Source organism: Pongo pygmaeus, chromosome 22 (assembly GCF_028885625.2).
Source record: "Pongo pygmaeus isolate AG05252 chromosome 22, NHGRI_mPonPyg2-v2.0_pri, whole genome shotgun sequence".
Lineage (NCBI taxonomy): Eukaryota > Metazoa > Chordata > Mammalia > Primates > Hominidae > Pongo > Pongo pygmaeus.
The window spans coordinates 39,169,795-39,189,379 of record NC_072395.2 but is presented as its reverse complement, the minus strand read 5'-3'; the positions used below and the strand labels follow the sequence as shown (position 1 = coordinate 39,189,379).

The window sequence follows — 19,585 nt, the reverse complement described above, 5'->3', positions numbered from 1 at the left end:
GACTAATTTTCTACTTTCCTTTATTTAAGAAAAGAATTAATGAATATAAATATGTCCCAATTTGATATCGTAACAGCTTCCATAACACATAGTTTGGAAACTCTATGCCTGAATAACTGGGCCATTGATTATTTCTGGAACATAAATTAAGTCCTCCAGTTTAATCTTATTTGGACCTGAAACTTACAATAAAGGAAGTTTCTAGATCACTTTTAATCTTCTCACTTCAAATTATCTCCTTTCATAGATCTTTTTTTCTTGAAAAGGTTTATTTATTAAACTACTGGACTCTGCTATTATTTAATTACTAATAGCAACACATCTAAATATGTCTCACATTCTGCCATCTTAATAACAAAGTAAAAATGCCTATAGAAGTATTTTAAAGGAGTTTATTTATATTCTTAATGGCATTCTATTTTTATATGTAGGTGGGGAAAAGTGTTAGAGAGAAAATATCCTCTGGAAAGTATAAATACAGCTTCACAATCCCTTATGTGCACTTTCACTTTTCAGAGTTTTCTGAGGATTTCAGAATTGCAGATAAAGGTCAGTTGGTGGCCAGACTTGACCTGAACAAACCTCTGGCTTTTGTCTAGTCCCCATATAATCTAACAGCGTTAATATTCCCACCTTCACTGTAGGAATATAAATGTTCTCAACATGCTACCCTAGCTGCCCCTGGGAATATTTCACAATGTGTAGTGTATGTATTTTCTTTACAAAATCTGAAAATTTCTGACTATGAGACAGATCTGGCCCCAGTGGTTTGGGGTAAGAAATTATGGCCAGTCCCAGAAAAGTATAGGATAGATGTTCAGGTACCACTGAGAATAAGGACCTATTTACCCAACAGATAAGTCCAGGAACACAAGACTCATGACAAGAAATTTGACAGGAGAGTCAAATGAGCACCAAACTGACCTTCACTTTATAAATGAGGAAACTGAGGCACAGAGAGGTTGAGCAACATGCCCAAGGTTCCCCAGCTGTAGTTGGTACCTAGGTGATCTGCCTTCAGAGATCATGCTTTTACACCACAAAGAATGGTTTGTGAAGACTTAAACCCGTAAGCCTCCAGAGTGAAACCCAAAAGACAGCAGGCAAAGCGGAGCCAGAGACTGGGTCTCTGAGATGAAAGCGTAAGGATTTCATGAAAGTTCATATCCTTATGAGTACAACTCCAAGCTCCGGGATATTGGCAGTGAGGCTGATGCTCCCCAAGTATGAAATTGGAGAATCCTTTCATGGAGAAAAATGAATAGCCCCAAGGAAAAGATCTATGGGGACTGATCTCAGTTTGTCCTGTTCTTTGGAGTTCACCTGTCAAATTCTGGCTTGCAAACTAAACTTCCAAGTAGCCACTTCAAGCTTTTTTTTTTTTTAATAGGAGAGAATTCAAGGATCACCAGACATTTGAAGAAAACATCAAACATGAATGAGATCAAAATGAACAATCAGTAAAAAAGAACCTAGACAGGACGAGGAAATACAAACAGTAGAGAAAGTATCAAAGAATATATCATTGGTGCTTTCAAAGATTAAGAGACTGCATCAATGGAAGAAACACAGACACTAGAAACAGGGAAGGGAGTGCAATAGAGGATGAGATAAAGCACCAGAAAATTAAAAATAAGATAACTGTAATTTAAAGTTTAATACAACTTTGAAAGATAAAGTCAATGAAATTCTCCAGACAGTAGTTTTTTAAAAAGGATTTTTAAAAAGAATTAGAGAATCGATCCAGAAAGTTCAAAAGCTTATTTCAGAATGGGTTTCCAGAAAGAAGAACACAGAAAATAGTGAAGAAAAAATTAACATTGTATGGAAAAGTTTCAACAACTGAAGGACATGAGCCTCCAAACATAAAGAACCAAAAGGACCTGGCAAAATATATATATTTTAAATCCAGGCACATTACAAAATTTTAGAATAACAAGAGTAAAAAGAAAATGCTAAGAACTTCCAGAAAGAAAGAAAAGGAAAACACGGTATCACACAAAGAAAAGTAATTATAATGCCACGGGAATTCTTTACAGCAGCTCCAAATTCTAGAAGACAATGAGCAATGCCCTCATATTTCTAAGAAATAATGTCTTTCAGTTTAGAACTTCATACATAGATGAATTATCAATCACGTGAGAGTGAAGGATTAAGTCATTTTCAGGCATTCAAAGACTTGAAAAATCTACTTTCCTTTGAATGCATTTTTAAGAAGCCATTCAGGAACATGCTTCAACAAACAATGCAGTTCACCAAGAATTAGCAAGAATTGGGTCCAGAAACTAAATGTGAGGACCACCAAACAGGGCTCAAGGGGAAGAGTTCCAGGTTCGGAACAACCAGTAGTCTTAGTTGCTGTAAGAAGGAAATCATCAGGGGAGCAGAACAGAACTGATAAGCTATTTAACTATGTTTGAGTATGAAAAAGCTACTGATAATGTGGGAAAGATTTCTAGGAATTTTTGCAAGGAGCAGATATCAATATGTATATGGAAAAATAAAACTTCATGGAAATTGTTTAAAAATAATAAGTTGTAAAATAAATGCGATAATAATTTGTAAAAGGTAACTATGGTACATTGCTTGGCTCAGCAGATAGCAAAGTTATGGCAATGTAAATACTGAAGACTGATTTAACCAAGGATAAAGCTTGTCTGAGAGATCTGCATTCCCAAATACTATAAGAGGAGCCAATAAATAATGTGTAAAAACAAAAAACATAAAATAATGTAATAATAATATTGAGAAATAGGAGAAAGGGCATTAGAAAAAATAACTGAAAGGTTTGAAGTGGTTGCTTTTGGGGAATATGCAAATGAGGAAGTGAATATTTTTACTTTTCACATTTACAAGATAATCACTGTAGATAATAAAAAACTTGATACACAGAAATGCAGTTTTACCTCATGGCAATTATTCTGTTATTACTGGTGGTATCCTGTTAATACTTGCTTTTCCATTCAATACTAATTACTATCAGTACTAATTACTAGTATTCAATACTAATAAGTATTGAAAATACTGATTAATTGAATTAGTAGTCAATTAATACTGATTAATTGAATTAGTAGTCAATTAATACTGATTAATTGAATTAGTAGTCAATTAATACTACTTCATTCCCAGAGGAAAATAAAGCATTCTACCATAAAGACACATGCATGCAAATGTTCATTGCAGCACTGTTCACAATAGAAAAGACATGGAATCCACCTAAATGCCCATCAGTGACAGACTGGATAAAGAAAATGTAGTACATATACACCATGGAATATTATGCAGCCATAAAAAAGAACAAGATCATGTCTTTTGCAGGCACATGGATGGTGCTGGAAGCTAACACTAATTAATTGAATGAATACGAATTACTATCAATAGTAATAGTATTACTATTAAGTTAACCATGTATCATAAACATTTCACTTCAATCCATGTGGATCTCTTGACCCTTTTTAATCAATATGTAAGATTCATTTTCTGATGAATTTTTTTCTGTCAGTCCTCTTTTTACGGACATTAGGATGTTTCTCCTATTTTGCTATTAGTCACAACACTGATGAACATCCTTGTTATAGTATTTATGCTCATGTGCTACATTTCCTTAGGGAGCACTGCTAAAAATGATGCTTCTTGGTTAAAATTTATATTTTGATAAAGATTTCCCCATTGCTTTTCAAAATAACGGAAAAATGTAGTTACCTACAAATTATATTCCACACAAACAATCATAATGTTGACTCTTTTATGCTATTCGGCTTTTTTTCTATTTATGGTTTTGTTGCATGAGCTAAAACTTTCTGGGGGAAAGAAACCATTAACATTAGTAGAAATCAAAGTTTTATTTACATTCTTCCTGAATTAATGGGATACTTATTTGTCATAATTGTTCTCTGGGTAGTTTAAAAATATGAAGTTTGGTTTGGTTTTCATTAAGAAACAAATATTCTTGTTCTATGAAGAGTGTTAATCAGGAATGAGTGTTAAATTTCACTTAATATTCTGACATCTACCAAGTTGTTTTCATTAAACACATACATGCTATGCCCAATAGATAAATTCTTTGCTGTTTAGATACACAGCAGAATGGTTTTTTAAATTATTATTTTGGAGAGCCTATCTAGAGAATTGTGCTTTGTATCAAAACATGAATTTTAAGAACAGAATCTAAATGATGAATTGGTCAACGGTGCTAGAGAGGATTTTTATAACTTTCTCATATCTATTGAAATACAGACTATTTGCTTTATCAATTCAGGGAACTTATGGGGTTTTTTTAAAAAAAAAAAAGAAAAAAACACACACACATTATCCTTAAGAACATTTGTAAAAAAACACTTGTCCTATAATCATGGAGCTCTACTAGAAAGTCTAAAGAATGCTTACAAGTCTTTTGAGTAAACTTACTTGTTTTTCCTTTTAGGGGCACTGCAATTGCGGGCATTGTTTTTGGAATAGTATTTATCATGGGGGTCATTGCTGGGATTGCCATATGTATCTGCATGTGCATGAAGAACCACAGGGCGACCCGCGTGGGCATCCTCAGGACGACTCACATCAACACCGTCTCCTCCTATCCTGGTGAGCAAAACTGTTGACGCTCAAAGGCTCAGATTTGTTAGTTATCCTCTGCTCCTCACAGAGAGAAGGAAACATTCTAGATGGTCACTGAAACCACCTCCAATTTCATAGAGTATTTCTAGGTACATGTAGATTGAAGTTCTAGCTGAATCAAGATTACTTAGATCCAAGTAATACAATCCATTTCTTTTTTTGAAGGTATTCATATTTTTAATGTCTGTCTCATTGACTACAATTGCCAGTCAGCCAGAATTAAGATAAATAAGCAATTCACACCCACTGTGTCTACCTGCCGGTGAGTACTGACAAGTAATTATAAAGTATAATGTATGTCTCAATAAACTGGCATCTGATCCAATAGATATAGATGTCTTGAGAAAAAGCATTCAAGAAAATTTTCATATATCTTCATTATGTCAAGAGAACGGCTTTAAACACAATATTAAAATTCTCAACAGGCCAGGCACAGTGGCTCACGCCTGTAATTCCAGCACTTTGGTAGGCCAAGGTGGGTGGATCACTTGAGGGCAAGGGTTCATGACTAGCCTGGCCAGCTTGGAGAAACTCAGTCTCTACTAAAAATACAAAAGAAAAAAAAAGTTCAACAAAGAGCAAGGGTAATATATTAATAATTTGACAAATATTTATTGAGAATATGCTAGAAGTTCCACATATAAAAATATATTGAGTACATGTGACTTCATAAACAAAATACTGCATTTTGCATTAGAGGATTTCAATAATGCTTTCTAAGTCAATCTGTGCATGTACAATTTGACATATAAAAGGCAGGCAAGTTCTAAATTTAACACACCCTTAGGAAGTTAATTTCCCATCCACACTCATGTCTTTTCTTTCTCTGTCTCTAAGGAAAAGAACAGGGTACCTTCTACATGCAACTGTGCTTTGTATTTGTGTTAATTCCCTGTTCTGTCCTTCCTCTGTCAACCTTTTTTTTTTTTCCTCTATCATCTTCAACTTGAGGGAGCAAATTTCAGATCAATAAGGGTATGATAATTCCTCTTGTTCCTCTTTGGTCAGTTCCTCTATAGTATTTTCATACTGGAGTATCTGAAGGCTCAGTCTTGTCTTTTCTTCCATATTGTATCTACACTTACTTCTTTGCTTGTATTAAGAGTATTACAACCTCAGGGTAGTAAGTGCCATTTATATGCTAATGCCTCCCATGTATCTCCAGTCCAAACCAATTCATTTTATCCCAGTGCCTATTGAACATCTCCACTTGAGTGTCTCATAAATATCCCAAATTTGACATGTCTAAACTTGGATTTCTGATCCAAGTTTTGGATTTCCCCCAAAACCCCTCTCCACTCACAGCCTTTACCATTTCTCTTGATGGCATCTCTATTCTAGTTGCTCAGGCCAGAAGCCATGCACTCTACCACGAAAACTTCTTGGCTCTACCTTCAAAATATATACAGTATTTTGACTACTTCTCATAGTGAGAAGTAGATATTGTTACCCCCCCAGTGGGAGAACTTCATCAGCTCTCACTTCTTTTACTCTAATAACATCCTGGCTGGTCTCCCAGCATCCACCCTTTGCCCCCTGGGATCTATTCTCAACACAGTAGCCAGAGTGAACCTTTTAAAGTAGATGTCAGATTGTATTACTCCTGTGCTCAAAATCTTCCAGCGGTTCCCCATTTCCCGCAGAGGAGGCACTAAAACATGTGGTTCTTCATTTTATCCAAAGTAAAAGGCAGATACTTTACTGAGGCCTTCAAGGTACTGCATGAATTGGCTGCTCTTTTTATTTCCCAGGCCTCCTTTTTTTCTACTCTCTCCCTGGCCACTCTGTCTCCAGTCACATTTTTTTTTCCCTTGCTGTTCCATGAACTCACAAGGCGACACTTCCACCATAGGGCTTTGCCTAGAAAACTGACTCCCTCACTTCATTTAAGTCTTTAACCAAAGGTCACCTCCTGAATGAAGTCTGCCCTGATTTAATACACCCTATTTAAGAGTGTAATGTGTCCCTTCTGACAGCATCCCAATTCTCTTTGTGCTGCTCTGCTTTTTATCCAGAGTGCTTTTAATCTTCTAAGATATCGTATAGTTTAGCTAATCATTATGTTGATTGTTTATTGTTCATCTCCTCTTCCTAGAATATGAACTCCATGAGGCAGAGATCTTGGTCTCTTTTGTTCAACACTCTATTCCAAGCATGTAAGACCAGGCCTGGTATATAATGGGCACTCAGCTGAATGAATGATGAACACAACTCATGAAAAGACCTGAATTAATCATATATCAATACCCTAGGGAATTGACTTTAAGTTTCACCCTGGAGTGTACTCACTACAAAAGTAACATGCAATTTCAAATATTCCCAACTTGCAAGAATATTGGTAGGGTTACTGTAAAGATGTTGGAATATAAGGAAAAAAGTAGATGGAATTATTTTTATTATTATTTGTACCTCTCAATTTTTTCCCTTGGTTAAACTATAACCCAACAGAAAAACAGAGAAAGTCAAGCAAAGACATTCATTGTAGAGAAGGTATGAAGAACTGCTTTGCAGATAATGTTCTAGATACTCATTAGCTTGATCAAAAAAGTTTAATTGAAAGTAATGTTTAAATATTTTTATAAAATGTTCAATATTTTATTTTACCCTTCTGTAAGTTCAAACTTTGAATAAAGTTAGAAAATACTAAATGTCACGATAGTAATGTAAGGTCACATGTTTTCTTGGGTTTGAAATTTCAGTTAGCAGATGGAAATATGTTTTTAAAACTTTATAGTAGCATCATTTATACTTTCAGGTCACAGGAATGTGTTGCATTTTTATTAAATGCATTGTTCTCAGAACTGAATAATGGAAGAAAGATAATGAACCTCATGCTGAAAGCATTTTTACTGCAAAAAAGACTAGGTCTTCGAAAACATAATGTGCATGATTACTTCTCATTTCCTTCTCAAAGTCTCTAATTAAGATTTTACTTAAAGGTTTAGGAAGCAACACATAATAGTATTGAATACTTTTCAAAATCTTTCATCTATGGAAACACAAAATGCTTTTACCCACACTAATTAATTAACCCTATGATAATTGAGATAACAACCCAACTTATTGTATAGTCCTACAGCTCACAGATCAGATAAATGCAGAGAGCACAATTTAGCAAAGGTGAAAGTGTACAGTGGGGAGCCCTAGAGTGAACATTATTACTCTACATGAGGTGAAAACAGTGTCATTCAGCTGTCATACCTGACCCTATGTTGGACAGTGACCTTCCAAAAGTTTTTCATTCTTGCCATATTGGGTAGAATGAACAGACGTCCTCTTTCATTGCAATTATTTTTTAAATTGTCCACATGAAAGCAAGAATTTTCAAATTTTACATTTCCACTACTTTTCAGAACTTCAGTGCTAACAAAGGAAAGTGATCATATTAACCCTTTTTTTTAAAAGCAGGTTTGGGATATACACATCTGAAAGAAAATAATGTAGTAAAACTGTAACAAAAGGCTTGGCAAAGATATAAAAGTCAAATACTAACAAAAGGAAAGCAAGAGATTTCAGTGCCATCAAGAAAATTGAGATTTGAGGTATATTATTGAGTCCTGTGAAATGATTTATAGATAGATAGACAGACAGACAGATGATAGAAAGATAGATAGATAGATAGATAGATAGATAGATAGATAGATAGATAGATAGATAGATAGATGGATGATAGATAGGATAGGCAAACAATTGGAGAGGGGAATGGGGCTCTTCCTAACAGAAGAATGTCAAAGAATAAATGTAGAAGGGAGTTATAGAATTGAAAAGAATTATTTTAAGACCATCATAAAGAAAGAGTTAGCCAAAAATCAACAGATGCTAAATCTAGAGGAGAATGTGCTGAGAAGGATATTTGCAGGTCTTAAAGTGTCCACCAGATTTCTTGTCAGTTATCAAGTGAAAAAAAGTAACTTTATGGTTACTAAAGGACAGATAAAGATCATGGACCTTTGAGTACGTTACTCTGAGGACAACACAATTTCATGTATGTAGGTCCCACCTGGAAGATCACAGCCTAAATCTTAGCATGAGAAAATATCTGACAAACCTAAGTTGAGGAACATTCAATAAAACAACTGGCCTGTAGTCTTTCAAGTCTCTTGGAAATACTTCATTAAGAAATAAATACCCCATTTGCATCACTGAATTCACACATGACAGAAACCTTATTAGAATCTGCACTGACATGAGAAGACTTTTGAGTACTCGTCAAACCTTTTTAGAGATCACAAGCTCATGTTCATACTAAAGAAAACGTCTGTGTTTGTACTGAATATTAAAAACAATCTTCATCAGATGTGTAACTTCTTTACACATCAAAAATTCATACTGGAAAGATTCTCTATAATAATATTGTGACTATGAAAATGCCTTCACCTTGAAGACACTGGAAGGAAACAAAGTGGATACATTAATGTCATCAAGTCTTCGCCCAGGCAAACGTTTTTAGTACAAATCAGAGAATTCAAACATGAACTGAGAAAACCTTCTTTGATGTCATATTAACTGTGGTTACAGAATTAATGCTACAGACAAAATTTATGGGTATGATGAAGTAGAGCTAGCAAGTACAAAATTTTTCTATAAAATGGGTAGAGAAAACTGAGATGGACATGAAGTCAAGAGGTTTTCTTGTTGTTGTTGTTGTTGTTTTTCTTATTGAGAAATCCAGATGGTAGTGCCCTGTATTTTGCTAGTACACTGATGGTAAACATAAAGGGGGAAACTGATGAATACAGAAGATAGAAGGGATTATTGGAAATCAGTGTCCTTAAGTCTGAGGAAGAAATTCGGTACACAAGTATAGGGGCTAGCCTTTGATGGGATCACAGACAATTCATTATGTACAGCATGATCAGAGACAATTTATTTATGTACAGCATATGTAAGGCAATAAGTACATAAACACAGTTTCAATGAGTTGTAGACTTGGTGGTCAAAGGATCTTCTCTTTTGCTCATGCCAATTTTCTCAGTGAAATAAGAAGCAAGTCTTCTGCTGAGAGTGAAGAAAGCTGAGGAGGTATTTGAGGTTAAGAAGAAAAAAAAGCATGAAACAGGAATCTCAGAAAATGAAGAATGTGAAATGTCTAAAGAAATGTATAGCTTCCGAGCAAGGCCAAAGGCCACAACACTTATAAAAATGGTCATTTACTCAAAGTGAAATCATTCAGCATGATTGTGCATTTTTCTCTAGTCACATTAAGCTCCTAGATATTGATCCAGGATAACCAAAGTGTTGGGTTTAATAAGGGTTGGGGTTCTGCCAGGCAATGGTGAAAGAGATAAGAACATTGACAATAGGTGCAAAAGAGTAATTTTAGTGATGGCCCATAAATCAATGCTGAATAACAAAGGACACCATGACAGGAAAGAGGTGACATCAGTTTGAATTCCTTTAAAATTGCCATTAGTAAATTGGAAATCCAGGTGAGGTCCAAGATGCGGTGGAATGAGTATTCTAAAAAGATACTAAAGGGTGGTGGTCAGATTTATAATTAAGATTTACAAAATAGCACTATTATTGCCAACAACAAGGGTGAAGAGACTTTTGAAGGAAAAATAGTCAAGGGACTTGAGAGGCAGGGTTAGGTGGATGTTGAAATCACAAGAATGATAAGAGAAGTTGTGAAGGAAAGACAGACCATGGGCCAGATGTTAAGTCTTCAGTGAATGAAAGTTAGGGGTAAGGCAGACCACAGATATTGATAACAAGAAAGAGTAGAAAGTAGTATAAGATCACCCCAGCTGCTACTGAGGCTAAGGCAGGAAGATCTCAAGTTTGATCCTGGCTTGGGCAAAATAGCAAGGCACCTACTCCGTTAAAAAAAAAAAAAAAAAAGGCATGGTATGTGCTTCTTTTTTCATGGCATATGTGCTAGAAAAGAACACATGGTAGGCTGGGTGTGGTGGCTCACGCCTGTAATCCCAGCACTTTGGGAGGCCGAGGTGGGAGGATCATGAGGTCAGAAGTTCGAGACCAGCCTGACCAACATGGTGAAACACTGTCTCTACTAAAAATACAAAAATTAGCCGGGCATGGTGGTGGGTGCCTGTAGGCCTGTAGTCCCAGCTACTCAGGAGGCTGAGGCAGGAGAATCACTTGCACCCGGGAGGTGGAGGTTGCAGTGAGCCAAGATCGCGCCATTGCACTCCAGCCTGGGCAACAGAGCAAGACTCCATCTCAAAAAAAAAAAAAAAAAAAACCAACATGGCATATATGCTACAAAACGTTTTAAAGAGTAAGAATAGATAATAGCTTGAAAAGCGGCTATGAAGATTATGAACAGCCTGAGCACCTCCTGGCCCTATAGGTGGTAGGATGTGGAAGAAAAAGAATAGCTGTGCTTTGGTAGTGCTGCTAAGGAAGCCATCCTCTCCTGGAAAATCAGATTTTAATTAGAGTAAAAAGGTGATGTGACTGTTCCTTTCCACTTCCTGAGTTAACCATCTCATGCATTCTTCTTTCATCTCAAAACTCAAAAATCCCCTCAGCCTTCTCACTCTCAGCAGGTGATTTCTCAACAGATCTCATTTCTCGAGAAAACAGACAGGGTCAGAAGATAACTTTCATTCTGAAAGCAGGAGTTACATGGTGAAGGCAGGGAAAGAGGGTGAGGTGACAGACTGTGTTCCACTGAGCACAGTGAAGGGGGTGGGGAACTTTTGGAAAATTAATAAATCGATGTGCAAAGCCTTCCAGAATTAAAGGTCTACAATAAGGAAACCTGTCTTTCTCATGGTGACAGAGGAATGTGAGACTTGATGGAATTTTTTTTCTTTTTTTATTATTATTATTATTATTATTATTATTATACTTTAGGCTCTATGGTACATGTGCGCAACGTGCAGGTAAGTTACATATGTATACATGTGCCATGCTGGTGCGCTGCACCCACCAACTCGTCATCTAGCATTAGGTATATCTCCCAATGCTATCCCTCCCCCCTCCCCCCACCCCACAACAGTCCCCGAAGTCTGATGTTCCCCTTCCTGTGTCCATGTGTTCTCATTGTTCAATTCCCACCTATGAGTGAGAATATGCGGTGTTTGGTTTTTTGTTCTTGCGATAGTTTACTGAGAATGATGATTTCCAGTTTCATCCATGTCCCTACAAAGGACGTGAACTCATCATTTTTTATGGCTGCATAGTATTCCATGGTGTATATGTGCCACATTTTCTTAATCCAGTCTATCATTGTTGGACATTTGGGTTGGTTCCAGAGACTTGATGGAATTTGTCTTGATGCTATCTGAGTGGAAGGGGAACAATAGGTTATACTATATCTTCGCATGTTAGGCCATTGTAGAGGATAAATGGGCAGTATTGAGTTTATATGGCTGGGGATGGGGGTAATGGAGGTCTTGCCAGGAGCTGTGTGGGCCTTTATTTAAACCCTCTGTTCTGGGTGGGGTTAAGGAAAATTGTGAGTAGTGGGGTTTGGGGGAGAGTAGATGAGAAGGTTTGCAATAAGAAATAGTCTTTAAATATAAGGCATGAGATTCATCCGTTCTACCAGGTATCAAAACTATTTAAAATCAGTAATAATTAAATTGAGGTGTGTCTGGTACAAAAAGATATACGTTGGGCATTGGAATAGAACAGGTATATTAGAATTTTGTATACTGTAAAGGAGACATAGCAAAAGGATATAAAAATTGAGGACTATTTAATAAGCCACATTTAGATAATTTGGCCTAACCAAAATTTAAAACTTAGAAAAAATAAACTTTGATGCAAAAATATACCAAATAAAATAACAGATGTAGAGAAGCATTAAATATATAAATTTAAATGGGTAAACTCAGAAATAGGATAGTTATGTATCAACTATCTGAAAAAGAAGACTAATTTTTAAACTTGGAAATAACACAGAAGGGATTTTTTAAATGAATAACTACATATTTTGTTATGGTTTTAAACTTCAGAATGTCAGTAAGGTAAAAATCATATAATAAACCATTTTGACAAAGAGTTTTTATTAAAAGATATATAATTTTGTGTACTTTTTTATATCTTACTTATATCTTCATTGAAATTAAGATCCTCATTTAGAAACTATCACCAGTCCAGAACAACAACAAAAAATTCACTCTATATGAATAACAAACAGTGGACAAGATGTAAAACAGTGTCAAACCTAGCTATTATCAAAGAAATTATCAAGTAAAATAAAAACCTAAATTTTTCACTTAATTTACTAAAATATTAAATGATAATCTAGTTGTATACCCTTACAAGATGAAATAATTCTTTTTGAAAGTAGTTTTATAATGTGTTCTAAGCAATAAAATGTATGTGTTATTTAAGCCAGCTAATTCATTCCTGGAATTTTATTCTTAAAAAAAACAAAATAATTAAAAAGTCTATGTGTAAGAAGATATTCATCACTACATTAATTATAATAAAAAATTAACCTCAAAATAGTGAATGGTGGATGGAATAACTGCCAAGGCAGCCATTAATAAAGCTTATGAAGAATACGCAGCAGAATGAAAAGACTTGCATTACAATTCAAAGTGAAAAAGTATAGGCTATACTCTGTGACTGCAAGGATGCAACTACACACAAATGACTAAGAGACAGTATATAAACATATTATTTGTTAAATTGGGGTGACAAAATTATGGATGATTTTCTTCTGTTTCCAAATTTTCTGAAATAATTGTGAAGAGTTTGGGTAACACCACGCATCTTCCCATCAGCTTTAGAAATATTGGCCTGAGTGGGTAGAAAACATTACATTTCTTCTCCGAATTTCATGGCGTTGCTGGATGTTTTAATATTGTAGACAGCTATATCAGACGTTGAGGATAAATGGCCTATTTACCCTACTTAAATAGGAGATTAGAATATTGGTTATGAAAGGATTTCAAAGGCACATATCTCCAGCTGCATACATACAACTTTTAAGTATGATTTGACCTGTAAAAAAAGAACAAAACCACTTAGGATTAATCAGGAATTCTAAAATTGATACTTTGAAAAGTTTACTTCCAGTGAAACTTTATTATGTTCAAGAAAGAAAGATAATACAGCCCACAATTATACAAATATTATTTCAAATGTCTTCCAGTGGCTGATATTATAAAAGATGTGCCATGTTTATATCTTGATGGGTAGTCCTCAAAATACCACTCTTTAACATTACATCAGAACTTTACCAAAATTCAAAGGTTGTATGAATGAAAGACCACTGTCATATCTTAGATTTTCATGTTCAGCATGCAGCTGCATAAACCATAGGGATTCTTGCTGAAATGTCCTTCAGCAGTTTTTATGCAGATGGCAGAATATAAACGCTTTGTTACAGACGCATAAACACATGCCATGGCTTCATGACAGAGAATGATGTAGAGTCAATCTGCAGAATCAGCTGGTGTATGCTCCTCAAGTGGGAGGCAGGGAAAAGCTTTGGCAGAAAAACAACATAGAACCACATGCTTATAAGAAACAGTTCAATGGGTTTCCTGCTGCAACTTCCTATTTTCCATGGAGGCTGCAGTGTTTCATTCTTGGCTTGGATGAAGTTTATTATAAATCTCTTTGTCTCAGTGCTCCTAGATATAATGAAGTTGAGGAGTGGGTATAATGCAGAGGGAATGTGTATTTAGACTCCACAGAACTTACTCCATTTTTTTGCAGGAAACAGAGCTTGGAGTAGCCCAGCCTCCCAGGGTCTGAGGGAGCACTGGGGAAACTGTATATATGCATCCTCGCTGATGTATTTACAGAGCTGTGTTCTCGGCTGAACCCCCTCAGCCTGCCCAGCGCACTAGAGACTTGCAAGACTTTTGCTCCACCAAGGAGTGCTCAGGGGACATCCCACTCAGTACCGTGGCTCCGTCTTCCTCTTCTATTGAGTGGCTCAATTCTGCTTACTCACATCCTCCAAGTACAGGGCAGTCAGTCAGTGGTTCAAATCATCAAGCTCTTGGTAAAGATAGGCAAACTAAAAAGATCCAGAAGAAAATTGTATTAGTCCATTCTCACACTGCTATAAAGACATACCTGAGTCCGGGTAATTTATGGAGAAAAGAGGTTTAACTGACTCACAGTACCACTGGATGTACGGGAAGCATGGCTGGCGAGTCCTCAGGAAATTTACCATCATGGCGGAAGGTGAAGGGGAAGCAAGCACATCTTCACGTGGCCAGCACAAGAGAGAAAGAAGAGGGAAGTGCTACACACTTTGAAACAACCAGATCTTGTAAAAACTATCATGAGAACAGCAAGGGGGAAATCCACCCCCATGATCCAATCACCTCCCACCAAGTCCCTCCCCCAACATTGGGAATTACAATTTGACATGACATTTGGGTGGGGACACAGAGCCAAACCATATCAAAAACATAGTTTTTGTCTGCATATCGGTGGAAGCCCTATGTATGTCTATGTCTGTTTATCAGAACACTGTCAAATTCTTATTGGAAAGAGTACAAATTAAGGTTCGTTTGCAAGCAACTGCAGTTTTTGCAATTACTTTAATGGCAAAAACTGCACTTACTTTTGCATCAACCTAATAGAAGACGTTTAGAAAAGTTTGTTGAAATGTTGTCTGTTCCTTTCTGCCATTCTAGTATTAAAAGCATGCCCACTTATTTGCATTATTATGACCCTGGTCTTGTGATTTGGGTTACATTCACAATAGGCAATTAAGGCATGTCAGTTTCCAAGCAGAATCAGGATCCTGATGATGATTCAGCTTCTGGCAATTCATCAGATTGGTTGCTGAGGGAGTTGCTCAGATGTTGCAAAATGATTCAGTTCTTGGAAACATGGATAAATTTCAGCTCAAGGAGTACTTCTTTTTCAACACTAGAGAAAGGAAGTGAGACCACTACAAAATAGACATTTATGTATAGTCATCATAAAATATATTAAAAGGTAGAACAGAGGATACTAGAGGCTGGGAAGGGTAGGAAAAAAGGATGGATAGGGAGAAATTTATTAAAGGATATAAAATTACAGCTAGATAGGAGGAATAAGTTCCAGTGTTCTATACCACTGGATGACTATAGTCAACAATAATATATAGTTTCAAATGCGTAGAAGGAGGATACTAAATGTTCCCAGCATAAAGAAATGATAAATGTTTGAGATGATGGGTATGCCAGTTACCCTGATCTGATTATTATACATTATGCATATCAAAACATCACTATGTACCCCATGAATATGTACAATTATTATTTGTCAAGTCAAAAAAATAAAATAATTTAAAATTTAAAAACTTTTTTAAAACACTGACATAGGGTGTAGTAACAAAATGAAGAAAAATTTTCAAATAAGATTCAGAAAATTAAATTTTTCATCTTCATCTTCTAACCTATTTGCCCTCCTTTTTTGTCTTCTTCTTCATATTTCCGTAATGGTTCCATCCCCCTCCAATTATAGGAGTCCTGTACTGGGTACCCAATACCTCAACCCCTTCTTTCACTTTCTCCTGTCTTTCTCCACACACCCAGTCATCACCTAAAGACTTGGCTACTCAAGGACTGTTAGGATGTTTTTCCCTCACTGTCATGAGTCCCTTATCATCCCTTACATATGCCATTACATTGTTGCAGCTTTTCTTTTATCTACCTCTGCCTCTGTTGACTGCTGAGAGTGGTCTTCTCAAAGCATATTCACTACCATGTTCAAAGAATCTCTGATAGCTACATGATAGCTACATGTTATACATTCTACATTGCATTCAGAGCCCACCATGGTGATAACAACCAGACTCCTTATTGTCTTTTCCCATTCTCCATTTCGTGTACTTTTTGCTTGAGCTGAAGGGCTCTCCTGCTTCAGTGCTTTTGATCAACCTGAATTGTCCCTCAGCTTCTCTTTCTGCCCCTTCAGCACCATATTTTCAAGAAACTTTCTCTAAACAACCAATTCTTAACACTTTGACCCATGATACCACATTTTAGAGCACTTACCCTTTCATGCATATGTGGTCTTGACCTAATAAAACTAAGATTTTTGCAGCCACAATTTATGTCCCCTCCCAAAGTATCTACCCCAGTGGCTTCAACACAGTAGAAATGCAAATATTTGCTAACTCCTTGATGTTCTCCTCCCCTTCTTTTTCAGGAGGACCACCACCCTACGGTTACGACCACGAGATGGAATACTGTGCAGACTTGCCTCCTCCATACTCCCCCACCCCACAGGGTTCAGCACAGCGTTCTCCACCCCCTCCTTATCCTGGAAACTCAAGGAAATAATCTATCTCCCAGAACAGAACATGTGCCAGTGGGTGATCTTGCCTGGAATAAAATGCCTCTACTCAGAAACAGGCAGGAAAGAATTGCTCCAAGGAATACTTTTTGGGGTCAGATAATGTGTCAGGTGGAATATCCCTGCTAGGAGATATAAGGTTTCTACCCTGCTCAAAGCTGACCCCATCTGGAGTATTAATGTTTGGTTCTATGGAACCACATTTTAAGAGATCTGCTGATCCACCTAAGCACATTCAGAGAAGAGTAATGTAATTGACAAAATATCTGATAATCATGTTTAAGGGCTAGGTGACGAAAGTTTCAGTATTGATCCTGGAAATAAAGAAGACCTAAGCAGGATGGGAAAATGATTTGGCCCACACAAGGAAGCAACTTTATTCTATATAGCTTTAAAAGTCAGAACTAGAATTGTTCATTCTTTCATTCATCAGTAAATGTATTTTGAGTGCCTAAGAGTTTACTATGTGCCTAGCACTGTTTGAGGTCCTGATGGAAGTTACAGGATGGGTACTCTGGTTTTAGTACAAGAAAGAGCAATGACTAGATTGCTTTGTGAAGGTCTTGGTAGAGACATGCTCCAGAAGGGATAACAAAATCAAATAGTAGATGGGTCCATTGGGCCTCAGAAGTTCTGCTCGTGTTTTAGGTGGGTGTGAAGTGAATTTCTATGTGTCCAGGAGTGAATAAAACCGGAAGAGTTGGATCTTATTTATTTAATTAGGGAGTTAAAACAAGACCAAAAAGACTCAACAGCCGCTTGAAGCCAAGAACTCTTCAATGCCAGCTACTGCCACCTAAAAATCAACTGGCTGTATAGTGGATCAGAATAAAGGTTATTCCAACTGTGGGGAGAAAAAAAAATTGTATCAAGTTCCACAGGTAGCAGACACTTCACTTCCAAGTAAAGATGAGAAATCAAGTATTCCCACAGGATTTTAGGTCAGGGAGCAAAAATCTCAGAACTTGACCTTGAAGATACACAACAGGCTTGCAAAAATAAAGTGAGAAATGAAGTTCAGATTCCCTTCTGTGGAATTCCTTAAAACTATTATTTTTTTTTCTTTGTAAAATTTTGATAATCTATTCTCTTAAAAAAGTTAATGACACAATTAAGATACTGACATCAAATTGTTGCCTTTTACCAAAATGCAAATTTTATGAAGTGCCTACCTTTATATGTATAAGCATTTAATAAATAATTCTAATGTGCCATATTTTGCTGTGAGTGACCTTAACATTTATATTTTTATATGAGTTGTTTCATGTATTTATAAAGATTGTATATTGAACATTGGAAATAGATGATTAGATTTTTGTGTCATTTTACAATTAAATCTAAAATGTTTAATCCAATATCATCATCAAAATTCAGTGAAATCCCAAAACAGTGCCAAGAATTTTGCTGAATGAAACAATCAAATGAAGCATTTTAAGGTTTAAGTTATAGTACCTGTACTTGCAGATAAGAAGCTTACCATATCATTATTATAAGTAACTTATATTACTTTCAAATACCTATATTAGAAAGATATGGATCTGACTGAAATATAACCTACCTGCCAGTAAGGTCCAAAGGCTGAATTTGTTTTGAATGACTTCCTTGATTTTTAAGCACTGATGATTTTCTTATATATGAGGATGCAAAGCATTCAAGAGTTTCAGCCTGTGCTGGTGAGGGGCTCCCTGACTTACATAAAGTTTTCAGCACAATTTTAATAGTGCATATGCTTTAATTTATTTTTCTTCTGCATGTGGTCAGACCCAATTACACTGCAGCTATGACTCTCAAAGTGCCAGGGTTTCTGTGATGATTCTGAGAATGCTGAATACAAATATACCATATATTCTTTAAGGAAAATGGAAAGGAAAGATCAGCAGAAATAGGGTTTTATCATCTTCACCATCAATAAACATTTATTGCATACCTCCTATGTTCTGCAAATTTTCCCCAAATAGAAGCCAGTTCAGTCCACACCATCTCTTCTTTGAGTTGTTTATGGCCTCCCTTAAGGCATTTTACAAACTCATAAGCCTACAATAGATGAGTATTTTTACTATTTGTATTAAGTGTCATAATAGCATAAATGTGCACATTACCATTATAGACTGTTGGAGTTCACTGATTGTTTTCATAGATGATGCTTCTTGGAGAAAAATAGTATAGGATGTGAAAGCTTTGAATTATGGTTATTTAAAAACTAACATTTGCTGTGGCCAAAGTGTTTACAATAAGCAATAAAATGAAAGAACCTATTCTAACACAGATTATATTTTCATTGTCTTGTGTCCATTTTTTTCACCCTCTATTTCTGCTGACTTTGCCTCATTCTTCTATACAGGAAACACAGGGCTGGAGCCAGACAGACTTTATTTTGAATCCTGTCTCCTGCCTGTGTGATTTGAAGCAGGCTACTTCATCTCTGAGATTCAACTTTCTGCTCTGGAAAATGTAAATAATATTATCAGTCTCATCGTGTTCTGCAAAAACTGGATGAATAGATAACAAAATTCTAAGTATAGTGCCTGGCACATAGAAAATGTCCAATAAATATTAGCCCAAAATAAATTAACAAAACAACAATATAATGAGAACAACCTCTAGAATTGTATTATCCAACACAGCAATAATCAGCTACATATGGTCATTTAAGTTTAAATTAATTGAAATGAAATTAAATGAAAAATTTACTTCATCTGTCTCACTAACCTCATTGCAAATGCTGCATGGCCTTATGTGG

The 19,585-nt window shown here is 36.0% G+C and overlaps 1 protein-coding gene across 2 annotated transcripts in view; it reads left to right on the top strand.

Annotated features, from left to right (window-relative positions):
- CYYR1 (cysteine and tyrosine rich 1) overlaps positions 1-19,115 on the top strand; it is a 107,548-nt gene extending 88,433 nt beyond the window's left edge. Inside the window, exons 3-4 of one of the 2 annotated variants that reach the window (XM_054468912.2) lie at positions 4,424-4,581; positions 16,699-19,115. In XM_054468912.2, coding sequence (XP_054324887.2) covers positions 4,424-4,581; positions 16,699-16,832 — 292 coding nt within the window. In that variant the 3' untranslated portion in view covers positions 16,833-19,115. The remainder of the gene's footprint in view (positions 1-4,423; positions 4,582-16,698) is intronic. The other variant, XM_063659719.1, reaches the window with a different exon arrangement.
- Positions 19,116-19,585: the final 470 nt, after the last annotated feature.